Source organism: Pseudorca crassidens, chromosome 10 (genome assembly GCF_039906515.1).
Source record: "Pseudorca crassidens isolate mPseCra1 chromosome 10, mPseCra1.hap1, whole genome shotgun sequence".
Lineage (NCBI taxonomy): Eukaryota > Metazoa > Chordata > Mammalia > Artiodactyla > Delphinidae > Pseudorca > Pseudorca crassidens.
The window spans coordinates 78,435,545-78,449,308 of NC_090305.1; the positions used below are offsets into that span (position 1 = coordinate 78,435,545).

Below are 13,764 nucleotides of genomic sequence, written 5' to 3' on the forward strand. Positions count from 1 at the left end.
GCTTAGAACGTTCAAAGAACAACAAGGACATGGCTGTGGTAGGCACGGAGGGAGTGTCCTGTGGCTGCCGTAACAAATTACCACAAACTGGGGGGCTTAAAACAACAGAAATTGATTCTCTCTGAGTTTTAGAAGTCAGAAGTCTGAAATCTAAGTGTCAGAAGGGCTAGACTCCTTTTGGAGGCTCTTGGAGAGAAAGAATCTGGTCTTTGCCTCTTCCAGCTTCTGGTAGCTGTCAGCACCCCTTGCCTTGTGGCCACATCACTCTCGTCTCTGACCCCCTGGTCACATTGCCTCCTCCTCCTTTTTTTTTTTTTTTTTTTGGTACGCCGGCCTCTCACTGTTGTGGCCTCTCCAGAGCACAGGCTCAGCAGCCACGGCTCACGGGCCCAGCTGCTCCGCGGCATGTGGGATCCTCCCGGACCGGGGCACGAACCCGCGTCCCCTGCATCGGCAGGCGGACTCTCAACCACTGCGCCACCAAGGAGGCCCTCCTCCTCACTCTTATACGGACACTCGCCATGGGATTTAGAGTCCACCCAGCTAATCCTGAGTGAGCTTCTCATCTCAAAATCCTCAACTTAATTACACCTGCAAAGACCCTTCTCCACGTAACGTAACATTCACAGGTTCCAGGTATTAGGACATGGACATATCTTTTAGGAAATCACCATTCAACCTCCTACTGCAGTGATGACAGTAGATGCAATCATCAGTGACAATTTGTGGTGGTGGGGCGGGGACGTATGCAGTTCATGTAGGACCCTTATAGATAATTATGATAACTTTGGCTTGAGTTTGAAGAAACTACGAAGCCATTAAGGAATATAAGCAGAGAAGTAACATGGATTCAACACGTTTAATAGGATCGATCATTCTGGCCACTGTATTGCAAAAAAGTCCAACAGCATTCAACCCTTAAATTGGTCCTTCTTCAGCTCAAGACTGTGCCAAATTTAGATTAGAATTGGAAAAGATGAGAAGAACCTGGCATATAATAGGCCTTCAGAAAATATCCATTAAAAAATGAATGTTCCTTTACCTAACCACCCTGTTTTGAAACAAAATTAATCCCCCCAAAACATATAAACCATCTACTATATTCAAGGTTCCACTGCTAAGAATGAAAGCAATCAACAAATCACATACTATCTAACATGGCATTGAGTGACAAACCACATTTTTCTTGAGGATTTATGTCATCACTCGGCTTGTATAAAGAGTAATTGAAGAAACTCAGCTCAGTGGGGGCAAAGACATGCCCCAGTTGTGTTCTTTGCTATCGCTCTTCCAGTCATACTAAGTTAAGTCCCTTCCCAGGCCCTTTAACAACATCTTGGGCAGAACCTATAACTTTGCAAGTCACTTTTCATAATTAAAAGCATCTCTAGTTTAACAATCCGACCTCAGATTAAAATTTCAAGTCCTGTCTAACACAGATTTGAGATGCAACCTTGAGTGTTCAGAGCTCTCTACCAACTTCTTCCCTCGCTCCTGAGACTGAGCTACTCCGTTATTAGAGGCACACTTGCCTGTCAGCAGGTGAAAGGCAGTTTCCCCTGGTCCATTTCCAGTTCCATCTGCTGAGAACTTCTGCAAATATGGTGGTCTCTGCATGGTTCGGAATTGACAGACTTGGAGGTATTCAAGTTTCACCTTCACTCTATCCGCTTCTCAAAACCCATTCACAAAAGGATGGTCATGTCTCCCTTTGTAACTCTGCCAGTGGTTTATGATCCAATCCCCTTTCTGGAAAGGCCATGCCTCAGTTGGAACAATATCTACCTGACCAGCCTCGTGGCACCTACCCACTGATATTCACGTTTTTTGTTTTTTTTAAACAAGAACCAGGGCAGGTACCTGTGCGTTTCCTCCAAGGGCTGTGGAAAATTGGGATGGGGTAGAAAAGTTGCTCCCATCTTCTTTTCAGGAACATTACTGCTCAGTCTCTTCTTGCCCTGCAAAAAGCCTCTCCCTATCCACTTACCCACTACTCAGAAATAGGCAGATGAGAGGCAAGCACCGCTTTGTATTCCTGTGCAATCTCACACTCCGTAGGGCAAATGGGAAGCGCTGCACAGCACCGCCACCTGAGAGCAGTGCCTACACGGCCTGCGGGGTCTGCAGCTCAGCCAACATCAAGCCAGGGAACAGGATGCCAGCACCTTTTCATGGAATCATCCCGCCCAGGGTTTTGAGCTACCTCCTGCACATGACTTTCCGGGCCAGTAGGGGGTGCCAGAAAGAGGGAAGAGAATACACTCTTGGCATTCCTCTATCCACTATACTTCCCCTGACCAGTTCTCCCCTTAGAGTTTGGGAACGTGGGGATGTGATTCAACATGGTGGGTCTGGTTCTGGTGCTGCCACTTAGTAATGGGAGTGTGGCTCTCTCTCACATACGCGTATCTCACCAGAAAGGATGTCAACCTTTCTGTTTAGGCCCTAGTTGCTCATATTCAAGGACAATATGAAAAGTCCCACTCAATGTCTCTTCCAACCCTGAATCTCAATTACATTATTGCAGATATAGCTCCATGATTAAAAAGCTTCTAGGAGTCATTTGGCCCCTTAACAGAATAGAAAATACTAACTAGTGCTCTAGATATCTACATTAGAAACTAAAGATTTTAATGTGATTTCTGTTGATTTATTTTATCTTGACACATCTTATTTAACAAATTTTAAAGCAATCATCTTTGGTGAATGGAAAGGGATCGTGGTTTACCGTTAAAGCATTAGCACTCAACAGATAATGCTTAGTTCCAACAAATCTTGAACTGGAAATAAATCTTGAAGATGAAAAGATTTCTTGATAACTACTGTCATTTCAAAACCTATTAGAAAAGAGAAAAATTAGAGAGCCAGATGAATTTCACTCCTCCTGGACTCATTTTACCTGGGAGCAAATTAGGCTGCTCGCCAACGTAAGTGTCTGGTGCCACACTCACAGCACAGCGGAGTCAGGCTTAAGCCTCATAGATTTTCAGAGGTCATCAAGGTTAGTCCCAGTCCTAAATGAAAATGATGGTTACGGCCAAACAACAAAGCCACCAAATTATCAGTGAAAATTATAAATGACAGAGTATAGATTGACAGCAATATAGCACTGGAAAGTAGGAATAATGGGGACGTTTAAGACTCCAGGGAAAATAACTCCCAGCCAAAGATACAAAAAGGTTTGCTGCACATGGGACAGTAACCAGAAGCGGCAGAAAGAGCCACAGAATGAGGATCAAGAGTTTTGGGTGAAGTCTTGACTCCCATGAAGTAGGGCCAGCATTGGCCTGACACTCAGCTTTCCCATTCCAAGTGCCCACAGAGAGGACAGGACAAAATAGTGACCCCAACAATGATTGCCCATCATAAAATATTTTAATTTACTTAATTTATTTCTATGATATTATTTTCAGTAAAAGATATAAGCAAGTTGAATGTGTATACATACACACTCTTCACCCCCAATACACTCACACACGGGAAACAGACCGAGAAAACACTGCCACAGTCTCCTCTTGCTACAGTTAAAGCTTTCCCCTTAACTGGTGCTAGGCAGTTACCATTTCACTGCGAGGAAGCCGGCCGTTTAAAACAAAGAATTTTGCTGTTTTTACTTCCCTGGTGACTCTCCTATTCTGCCAGACTCTATGGTGTGGAAGAACAAATACCAGGCTTGAGCCCTAGGACGTAGCGGCAGCTTCCTCCTATCAGTGTCCGTCTCTAAAACCAGGGCTGGCCATTCCTGTTTTTAAAATATTGCAGTAGTTCTGTCCTTACTGCCTCCTGAGGGCCACTCACACCTCTCTGTCTCCTCCCCTGGGACTCTCCAGATCTCCCCACAATGGAGAAATTAAGAGGATGATTTCTGGCAGAGCGGAGAACTTCCAGGAACTACACTCACATTGGTCAGCGCCACGTGTCATACTAATTGTTGCATATAAAAATAACTCCTCTACCTAAGATATATCCAGCCAATCCTAACTCCCAACTGTGCGTCGATCTAAGCCAAACCAAGACTCTTGAGGCATATTTAAAGCCTAGAACAGAAATCTCCGGGAAATAATTTAGATTGCGAAACTAGTTCAGGTATCTAGTATTGTAGAGGGTTCTTAGGATAAGGCCAATTTGTGCCCAAGAGCTATTTGCAAATTTATAGGTATTTTTTCAGTCAGTTAGTTTGAGAAAGGAAATGGGAGCTAAGTACATAAATTAGATCATTAATTTGCAATAAATATAAATTATGCTAATTCTAAGAACTGAACATAAATTATATATATGTAATATATAAGGAATACACATAAGGCTCTATTAGCAAAAGAAAGGCATCTTGACTTATTGTATTGTAGAAAACCCATGTATATTCATTCAATAGATTTTAACAGTTTTGATATGTGCATGAAAATATAGGATAAACATGAACTGCCTACTGATGTTCTAACAAATCTATATTCATTCCAAATGGAAATTAGGATATACTTTGCATTATTTGAGTTAATTACATGACATTTCTTATGAATAATGATGTGTTATTCCATTCATTACTTCTAATTATGTTCCGTTACAAGTGCAAGGCTGGCAACACCACAACCAGCCTTTTCCTATTCCTCACAATCTGATGGCTTGCATGGAAAGCAGGTCAAAAATATGCCCAGAATATAATGAAAAGAGTTCAGATATTGTTAACCATGACAGTTTAAAATTACCTGAGGAAAGTTTCACGTAGAAATAAATAGAAATGGGGAATGGCTTTCCATGTTACAGGATACTCATTTTTGCAATTAATATGAGAACTATTCAAAGTGTTATTTTAATACATATAATTATCACCCTACCATTTGCTAGAGCTGGAGGGAGAGCATCCCAAATGTGGTCCTTCACCCCCGCCTAACTCGCACACACACTAGCAGAATTATATTCTGTAAGAGATTGGCAGATGGTAAAGATATCTTTTTCTGGTTGTAAAAGTGATTCTGTAGGCTTTGTGTGATTCTAAGAGAATACAGGAAACCTCCTAAAAGCTCTCATTAAAAAGCCAGCTGGACTTTCCTCCTCAAATGCATAACCACGGTCAGGCCAGCTCATCTCACCCCACTCACAGCAGGGCCTGAAGCTAGGAGGTAAATCCTATAATGGAGAAGCAGTCAAGGTCAAAGGAAAACAGTCACAACTAAGTAATTAAGCACAGGAGCCAAGTGAACCACAAGACCACCACTAGCCAGTATCCTCACCAACCGATAGGCTACAAGGAGCCAGGGAGAGATGGTGGACAACAGGAAGGGGCCTGGCTGAGGTCTAGAGACCAATATGTACATGCCTCAGGCACACTGTTTCATGGGTGAGTCACCTTTATTTGAAGGGGCCAGGGCAAAAGGTATAAAATCCATACATTTTTCTCCATCCAATTTCAAATGTTCCTCGCACACACACATCTATTAAAGCATCTATTAATCCCTTCGTGTCAGGGGCCAACAATCTATCAGTCTGTCTATTATTATAAAGACGCCAGTCTCAGCTCCAAGAATGAAAAAGAAACTTGGGAGAGGAAGAGCCTTGGCAAGGAGGGCCCCTCTTTCTCCTCTGCTACCCATGACAGTTACTGCCCACTGACCCTGCATGCAGCCTCAGAATCCTACTCAACACTGTGAGCTCACTACCAACTGAAGAGATGGCATTTGAGATAAAACAGATTTGCTCTCTGTGCAGTAATTCCTCAGATGACAGGTCGAGATAGATGACAGTCACACAAGGTTTGCCTTGCAATGGGGGTTGGCAGGATCCTCTGTGGCAGGTTCTGGACACTGAAAAAAGATGTCAGTCAATTTAGTGAATGATGAAAGCATCCAAGAGCTTCCTGTGTTCCTCCTGACCAATGCCATCAAAAACTGGTTCTAGCTGGAAGCAATGTACTCTAATAACCCAAAGGTAGGTGCACATTTATATGGAACTCTTTCCCATAGAAACAGCATAAGAACACTCTGAATAATCACTGCTACATGCAGATATTTTGAACACAAAAATCTGCCAAATAAAATCAAGAAAAATATGACCACAAGAAAACCAACTTTCCCCATTAGAGCTCAGGACAAAGGACGCACGATCGGCTCTGAATATCTCTCCAAGGTATTTTAAGCTAGCTAATATACAATAGGCTTACACAGGGTAAAAAAAAAAAAAAAAAAAAAAAAAAGGCATATGCTTAGGGACATTTTAAGAGCAAAATATCTATCTTTAGTAATAAAGATTAAAATAGTGCTTGCAGTCACTTTATTTGTACAGGGAGGTTTAAAAAGAAGCTCTTTTGAGAAATGAAAGATCATCAGATCGCTAATAACTGCAGTTTCCTGAACAATTAAAGAAATTCACAAGATTACAATCTACTCAGGAAATGACAAATATTTCTGATTTTTACGGAAGGACTAAAAGGGCACTTTTATCTATAGCATCTATTCCATAAGAAGCACTGTTATGTAATGAAGCTATTTTTATTATCTGTTTCTTTATTTCAAGAGTATTCAATACGGCAATGGTCTGAAAACAGAGAAAATTTAACACTGCTTGGGAAACCAAGGTAAAATTTTGTGTTAAAAGGCATTTGCCAGATTTTTCTTTTTTATCTATTGAAGTTGGACCTTAGAACACAATTTCCCTTGTACCAAACTTTTGTTTCTAATATGTCAGCAGAAATGTCCTTTAAGTTATATAGTCTAATTCTTCACAAATACACTTTGTAAGGCTGTCCTCAATGCATTATCCTAACGTGGCTTGGCCCAGATAACATTCTGTGTGCGATGCTCCCGCTTGGAAAAATCTGCTCTTTTTAACAACTGATTCAATAAAGAGTTGACAAATGATTTGTATAATATAGTATGGCCAGCAAGCAAGGTTTGTCTCTGTCATTACACAACACATTCGACCCATCTGCAAACGTGGCTGTGTTCCCCTTACATTAGAGCTCCATATGCCATTCTGAAGAGCAATCCGAAGATCAATACACTGTCTGCTGAAAACAACAGGACATAACAAATGAATAATTTTATTTATAATAAAAGCTCCAGTCCCCAAATGGATTCCACTAATGTTCAAATTCATTTTTCATGCTGAACTCAAGAAGAGAGGTAGACACAGCCCGATGCAAGGGAAGGGGAGTGAAGTATTAACTATATTGGCTCAAATTTTTTCAAGCCACAAACAATAGCTGGGCTGCACCAAGGTACATGAATAAAACGTTCGCCGCCGAATTCTGAAGATGCAATCTCCAAAATGCTTCTGTTCTCTCACCAAGACTCGCTGTAAAGCATTTTCCAGTAACAAGAAATTAATGGATTAAAGACATTCTGACATATGCTTCCACGGTGTTGTACCACAGAAGCCAAAGCCTATTCAATAGGCTTTAAACACTGTTTGCAATGAGCAGGAGTGTTTGCTTTAGGTGGGGACAAGGAGGGGTTGTGGCTCTTTTGAGAATGAAGCAAATAGTCTTGCTTCAAAAACATATCTGCAGTCCCTGATCTTACAGTTTTTTTCCTCCTCAGAAAGATATAAAAAAGTCAGTGAGCAAAGTCAAAAGAAAAAAAGGGTAGAAGAGGGGGGAGCAAAATGTTAGAGAGAACACAAGTTCAAAGATGACATTTACAAGTCTCTCTTGAATGGCACACTCCCCAAAGGCCACCTGAATACTCTTGTTAAAAAGAGATCATCAAAACTACAAAATACAATTTTCCGGTTCACATAAGATAGCAATATACTGCCCTTAAAATACAGACTTGTCCATTGGCCAATTAACACGCTAAAAAAGAAAAAAAATGGAAAAGAATCTTTTCCCATTCACTGCATTTAGACTTAACTCAGCACACTCATAACAGAAAAGTAAACAGGACTGTAACTGACAGAGCATGTAGGGAAAGTTGGGAAAATACAGCTTGAATAAGATACTAAAAAATCTGGAATAAAATGGTGACAAGACAGGGCTTTGTGCATGGGAAGACTGAAAAAGCAGGATTTCAGTCTTAACTGAAACTATCCACATGCTCCTCATGTTTACAGATTCACTTTAAATTCAGCCAACATAATACTTTTGGGTACTAAGAAAACGAGAACGTGCAAAGAGTAGGTTTTGCCCCCACCCCTTCTCAGGAACTAACGATTCAGTGCAGAGACAGACAGAAATGAACACATTTCTGGTCTGATGCAGACTGGGATCAGTGTTTGGCATGATGCCTGGAACAGAGTAGCTCAGTAATAAACTGTTGAATGAATCAACATGACAATAAGGAACCAAGTGTCACACAAAGGATGGAATATTTTTTTCCTAAGAGGGCAGAACAGGTATCGATGCACTTTAGCTGAAATGAAAAGGATGGGAAGGATCTCAAGGTGGAGAGAGAGGCAGGGTAAAGGATGGGGAAAAAAACAAGTAAAGGGAAATACAACACTTGTTTAAGGAAATAGTTGGAAAGTGGGGAGGTTAAGTCAAGATAATGAAAATCTTTTAAAAGGATGCTAAGGAATTTGGACTTTATCCTCAAATAAAAGGAGATTCATTATATTCATCAGTGGTTTGTTTGCAAAAGAACAGGAGAGTGGTAGCATCGGAGCTGTGGTTTAGAGTGAGGTGTAGGCTGGGCTGGGGAAGTCCAGGGGTAGAGATGGTACAAGAAGCTAGATGACCTAGAAGACCCACAGCAAGGGGCTTACCTAGGGCAGGTAGGGTTAGAGCACTCGGGGATTAAAGCCCACTGCAGCCATCTCCCCATTTATTTTATGAAACATTAGTGGGCAGAGCCATCCACAGCTTCAATTCCCAAATCTCGGGACAAAAGAATATCGCTTTCTGCAAGCAAATGAGTAACTTATTAAGATTCTTCTCACAGGTGTCACCTAACAGAGTACCAAGGTAAAGTAAAATATAAAGTTTCAGAATCATCATATAAAAAGGATTGCCTGAATCCATTATCCACTGGCCCTGAAACCACTTTTTTTATTTTATTTTTTATACAGCAGGTTCTTATTAGTTATCTATTTTATACATATTAGTGTATATATGTCATATATGTCAATCCCAATCTCCCAGTTCATCCCACCACCCCGCCCCCTACTTTCCCACCTTGGTGTCCATACGTTTGTTCTCTACATCTGTGTCTCTATTTCTGCCTTGTAAACCAGTTCATCTGTACTGTTTTTCTAGATTCCACATATACGCATTAATATATGATATTTGTTTTTCTCTTTCTGACTTACTTCACTCTGTATGACAGTCTCTAGGTCCATCCACATCTCTACAAATGACCCAGTTTCATTCCTTTTTATGGCTAATATTCCATTGTATATATGTACCACATCTTTATCCATTCATCTGTCGATGGGCATTTAGGTTGCTTCCATGACTTGGCTATTGTAAATAGTGCTGCAATGAATATTCGGGTGCATGTGTCTATTTGAATTATGGTTTTCTCTGGGTATATGCCCAGGAGTGGGATTGCTGGGTCATGCCCTGAAACCACTTTAAACACTGTAGATGTAAAACAGCTTTACAGACTATACTGATTACAAAGAAGTTCCAGTTCTCACTGCTCTCATCCCCAGAAAGGGCCGGGTCCTTCTTGCTACCTTCCAAACACACTTCCAAACATTTAATACAATGTTCCCCTTGTCCTTGACATTTACTCAAGAGATGGTGACTGACCAGGACTCATTTCCAAAATGACAATCCCAGTGCCGTCTGAAACAAAACTAGTCGTTATTCACTAACTGTTCACTATGAACATTTTCCTTGAAGTAGACACCTCAACTTTACTTGAGTTCAAACACATATATGACCCGTCTATGCATCACACTTTCAGAGTTGGTTAAAAAGACCATGAAAAATCAAGTTTCGTACTATCAAGAAACAAGTTAAAAAATCACAAAGCAACGTTCATTCCATTATTAACCATTTTTTTAAAAGTGCAACTCTGCAACTTCATGTTCTTTCAGTCCAAGGCATTAAGATTTGTTCATCTCAATTCACATTTTCATCCCAAGTTCCCTCAGTTCTCCGACAAAAGTCAATTAAAAATGGCACCCAACGAGAGATGGCATTTAAACAATATTCTTTCAACACTGGAATTCTCAGACATTTTGCTTAAAAAAATATTCCTCAAAGGAAAACGGCAACCACAAACTTGCAACAATATCAAATGAGAAAATAAAATTATTCTGTTATTTCAAGAACTTCAAAGTCTTTTAGAAAAACTCAATATAAAATTGGTATACAACTTAAAAATTGTTGTTTTTTATCCTTTCTAAATCATTCTAGTTTTTTTACTTCAATAAACAGAAGAATGTAATTTTCTAATCTTGTATACTTATAATTTTAAATATTTTTATAAACTTAAGAGTTAAGTATTATCAAGAAAAATGTATATATTATTTACTAGTTTATTGCTATCATCATTAGTTTTGTAGATTTACAAAATTTAGGTTAAAATTTCCATTCAAGGAATTTGAGAGTCTACCACAGAAATCACAGTTACCTTTTGGTGCATGTTTTGTTAGCTGTATTTTTTTCAGTGTACAATAGTTACGTGGCCAAGAAAGAAGATTATTCATAAAGTTTTCAAGCATTTTGAAAAATCCCATCGGAAAAAATATAACTTACACTGGAAAAAATTTTGACACATTTGTAGATTCAGAATAACTGAGAAATCTATTTCAAAGTAGAATCATGCCTCAATGTGGACATGATCATTATCTTCGAATATGAAATTTTATACTTTGTTGCCCTCTGCATAGTAAATTAAATTAGGGGGGAAAGAGAAAAAAAAAATTCTGAGGAATCAATACAAATGTCATATGCATACAGTCACGAGGGATAATTTCAGTAACATAAAAATAACTCTCCAGAGCATTTCACCAAATCCTGCTTCTCCCACTGCAAAGAATGAAGCTTCTACTGAAACTGATGGTCAATGGAAATAAAATACACTACCACCAATGACACTGGGCAACAATCTAGAAGCTGGGATGTTTTCCAAGAGAAAATGCCATCTCAGACCCTAACGTGAAAAAAATATTTTGTAAGTATACTTATGTGTTTGAATTTAATTAAAATTCATAGCTTGAATGATCTCCAAGAGGTAAACAAACCAAGTCAGTCTCAAATCTTCACATAATCTTCACATAACCTTACTTCCACATCACAAGAGGGCCACCCAATCTCTATCTTGCTATTAAAATTCCCAATTGATAACTGAAAACAAAGTGCTCAGGATATTCATTGGGTCCATTTTAGAAGCACCTATTTATTTACACAGCTACCATAGTGAAAAGGTCAAGCAAAAAATCACCTCCAAAGCCACGGTTGCTAAGCAACTCTTTTCAGAAGTTCTGCAACAGTGATCAAGCATATTACTGGTGCCACCAACCGGATTCAGAATAAATGTGAATAACATCTTACCTGGTTCCTCCAAAGCGGGAGCGGGGACGATCTTTGCTTAGCTTTTCGGACAGATCCTCGAGGTCAATCCTGTATTTACTTGGTCTGTTAGAATCAGAGGCTTTCTAATTTTTCTCTTTAAAAAAAAGGATACGTCCAGGTACCACAGGTTTCCTGTTCACCAGGGCGAAGGACAGTTCTGTTTTGAGAAACACCACAGAGGGCTTGATGAGATGTTGGCCGAATCTGAATGACATTTCCTCACGGTTTGAATTCTGGAAGAGAAGATGATGTAGAAAATGGACATTTATAAAATTCAGTTGAGAAACTCAGCGCATATACCACTTTAAAGAAAACAAAGTCCATTACTACAGATTCTTAGTTGTAAAGAAGACATCATTAAAGCTGTTCCCCATTTAATGTCCACTAAGATGCATTCTGGGTAAGTCCTCCTAAAATATTCCACTCTCTCTATGCTGGTTGGATTTACAGTTTTCAAGCAAAAACTTGTATGTGTCTTCTTAAACCCCTCTGCACTTCGGGGAGCCACCTTAACCCAAATCCACTAGGTCCAATCTGTCAGGTACTATTTTTAACCATCTGTTTCATCATCTTCGCTAAGCTGAAAATTTTTATGGTTAAGCATTGACTATAAACCTTCTCATTCTTAAATAGGTACCTGTGGGGACTCCCTTTTCTCAAATGGTTTTATCTTTGTTTATACAAAAGCAATTTAGAAAAAGTATAAACACTGTTTGACCTTGTGTATAATTACAAAAGCATGTGGGGTACTCCCAGAGAATTACAGTAAAATTTCAAAACTTAAAGCGAAAAAAATTGAGGAAAAAGAAGGGACAAAATAGAGTTCAAGATGAAAACAATTCCTGGTTGATGCAGATGTATTATGCAGCAAGGTATGTGAAATGTTGCATATCCTGTTTTCTGGAGAAAGCCATGGGTTGAGGTGGTGGGGAGAAGACAGGGGAAAAGCAAGATTTGACACTTGGCATCTAGGGTACCAAGGAATGATTTTCCATCAGTCAGTGCCTATACATGACAACGTTACTTTCTGAATGACTAAAACGCACCTTCCTTGGGAAATCACTTCATTTTTCTAATTCAGGAACCATCCTACTACAAAACTGATGAAAATCGAACCCCTCATGGGAAAATAGAAATAAGACTACAAAAAGGATGACATCAGAAAATGGAGAACCATTTTATAAAGCATACCAATAAATGTGCAATTGTTTAATGATGCTAATATTCTCAATGACCCAAAAGATAGAGGGCTATGCAAAATTCATCTACTTTAGAAGCACTCAAATAGCCGGAACTTAACACATTTCAGGTACAAAGGAATAGTATGGAAGTTTTGCCTCAGTGACACAAATACTGGTTTCTAGAACAATTACAACCATCTCACAAAAAAGAAAGGTCAGTAAGGACGTTGAAAATCATCTAACCCAGTGGTTTTCAAGGTGTGTTCCCTGGAGCAGTAGCATCAACATCACCTGGGGAAATCAGAAAGGCAAATTCTTGAGTCCTACTCCAAACCTATCAAACCAGAAACTCTGGGAGAAGGGCCCAGAAATCTATGCTTTAATCTGCCTGGATGATTCAGAACCACTGATCAAACCCAACTATTCTCCCAATCCTTTCCTGCAGAATCTTTGCCTGGTAGCTTGTTAGCCCAGGCTTGAACATACTCAGTGACAGGACATTCACTATCCATTCCTTCCAAGATTATCAGCTCCAGCAGTTATAGGTTGCCCTCCATACTAAGTCCATCTTTTTGTGATGGATTTATGCCTTGAGGGTTCTATGAAACAAGTATCATGCAAGTGAAAGTGCTTTAGATATCTGAATTTAACCTTTATTTATTCCCTCCAGTTTTTCTAGAATAAACATGCAATTCATTTCAATCATCCTACAAACAGCATTGATTCAAGTGCCCTAAAGCTATTTGTGTGGGGTTTTTTGGGGGTTTTTTTTGCTTGCCCAGCATCCATTTTCTGTAGTTTTGGCCATACCACCCTAATTTTTCCGTGGGTAATACCCCACCATATTCCATATGTTGGGCCACTCCTACTGCCTGGTTCTAGGGATGGGAAAGTGACCCAGGCATCAGTAGTCTTTTGTCACATGAGTGATTCAGGAGTGGACACAGGACAAAAAACGAGCCAATCAAAGGAAGGATATCCATGGAAGGATTACTGCTGATACTATGGGGAAAGGGCTTTCTTTCTTCTAAGATGCCAAACTGGTAGGACATGAACCTGGAAGAGCTAGAGGATATACCAACAAGAGGCTGTCTGATATTAGAGCCAACACGGAGGCTAGGAAAGCCA

The 13,764-nt window shown here is 39.8% G+C and overlaps 1 protein-coding gene across 39 annotated transcripts in view; it reads right to left on the reverse strand.

The window, feature by feature from the left end:
* The window catches only part of FHIT (fragile histidine triad diadenosine triphosphatase), a 1,451,597-nt gene that overhangs the window by 766,115 nt on the left and 671,718 nt on the right, over positions 1 to 13,764 (reverse strand). For 37 of the 39 annotated variants that reach the window (XM_067755025.1, XM_067755001.1, XM_067754998.1 and 34 more), the window contains one exon: positions 11,568 to 11,688. In XM_067755025.1, coding sequence (XP_067611126.1) covers positions 11,568 to 11,670 — 103 coding nt within the window. In that variant the 5' untranslated portion in view covers positions 11,671 to 11,688. Of the gene's footprint in view, positions 1 to 11,434; positions 11,689 to 13,764 lie in introns of all 39 variants that reach the window. The other 2 variants (XM_067755027.1, XM_067755029.1) reach the window with 1 other exon arrangement.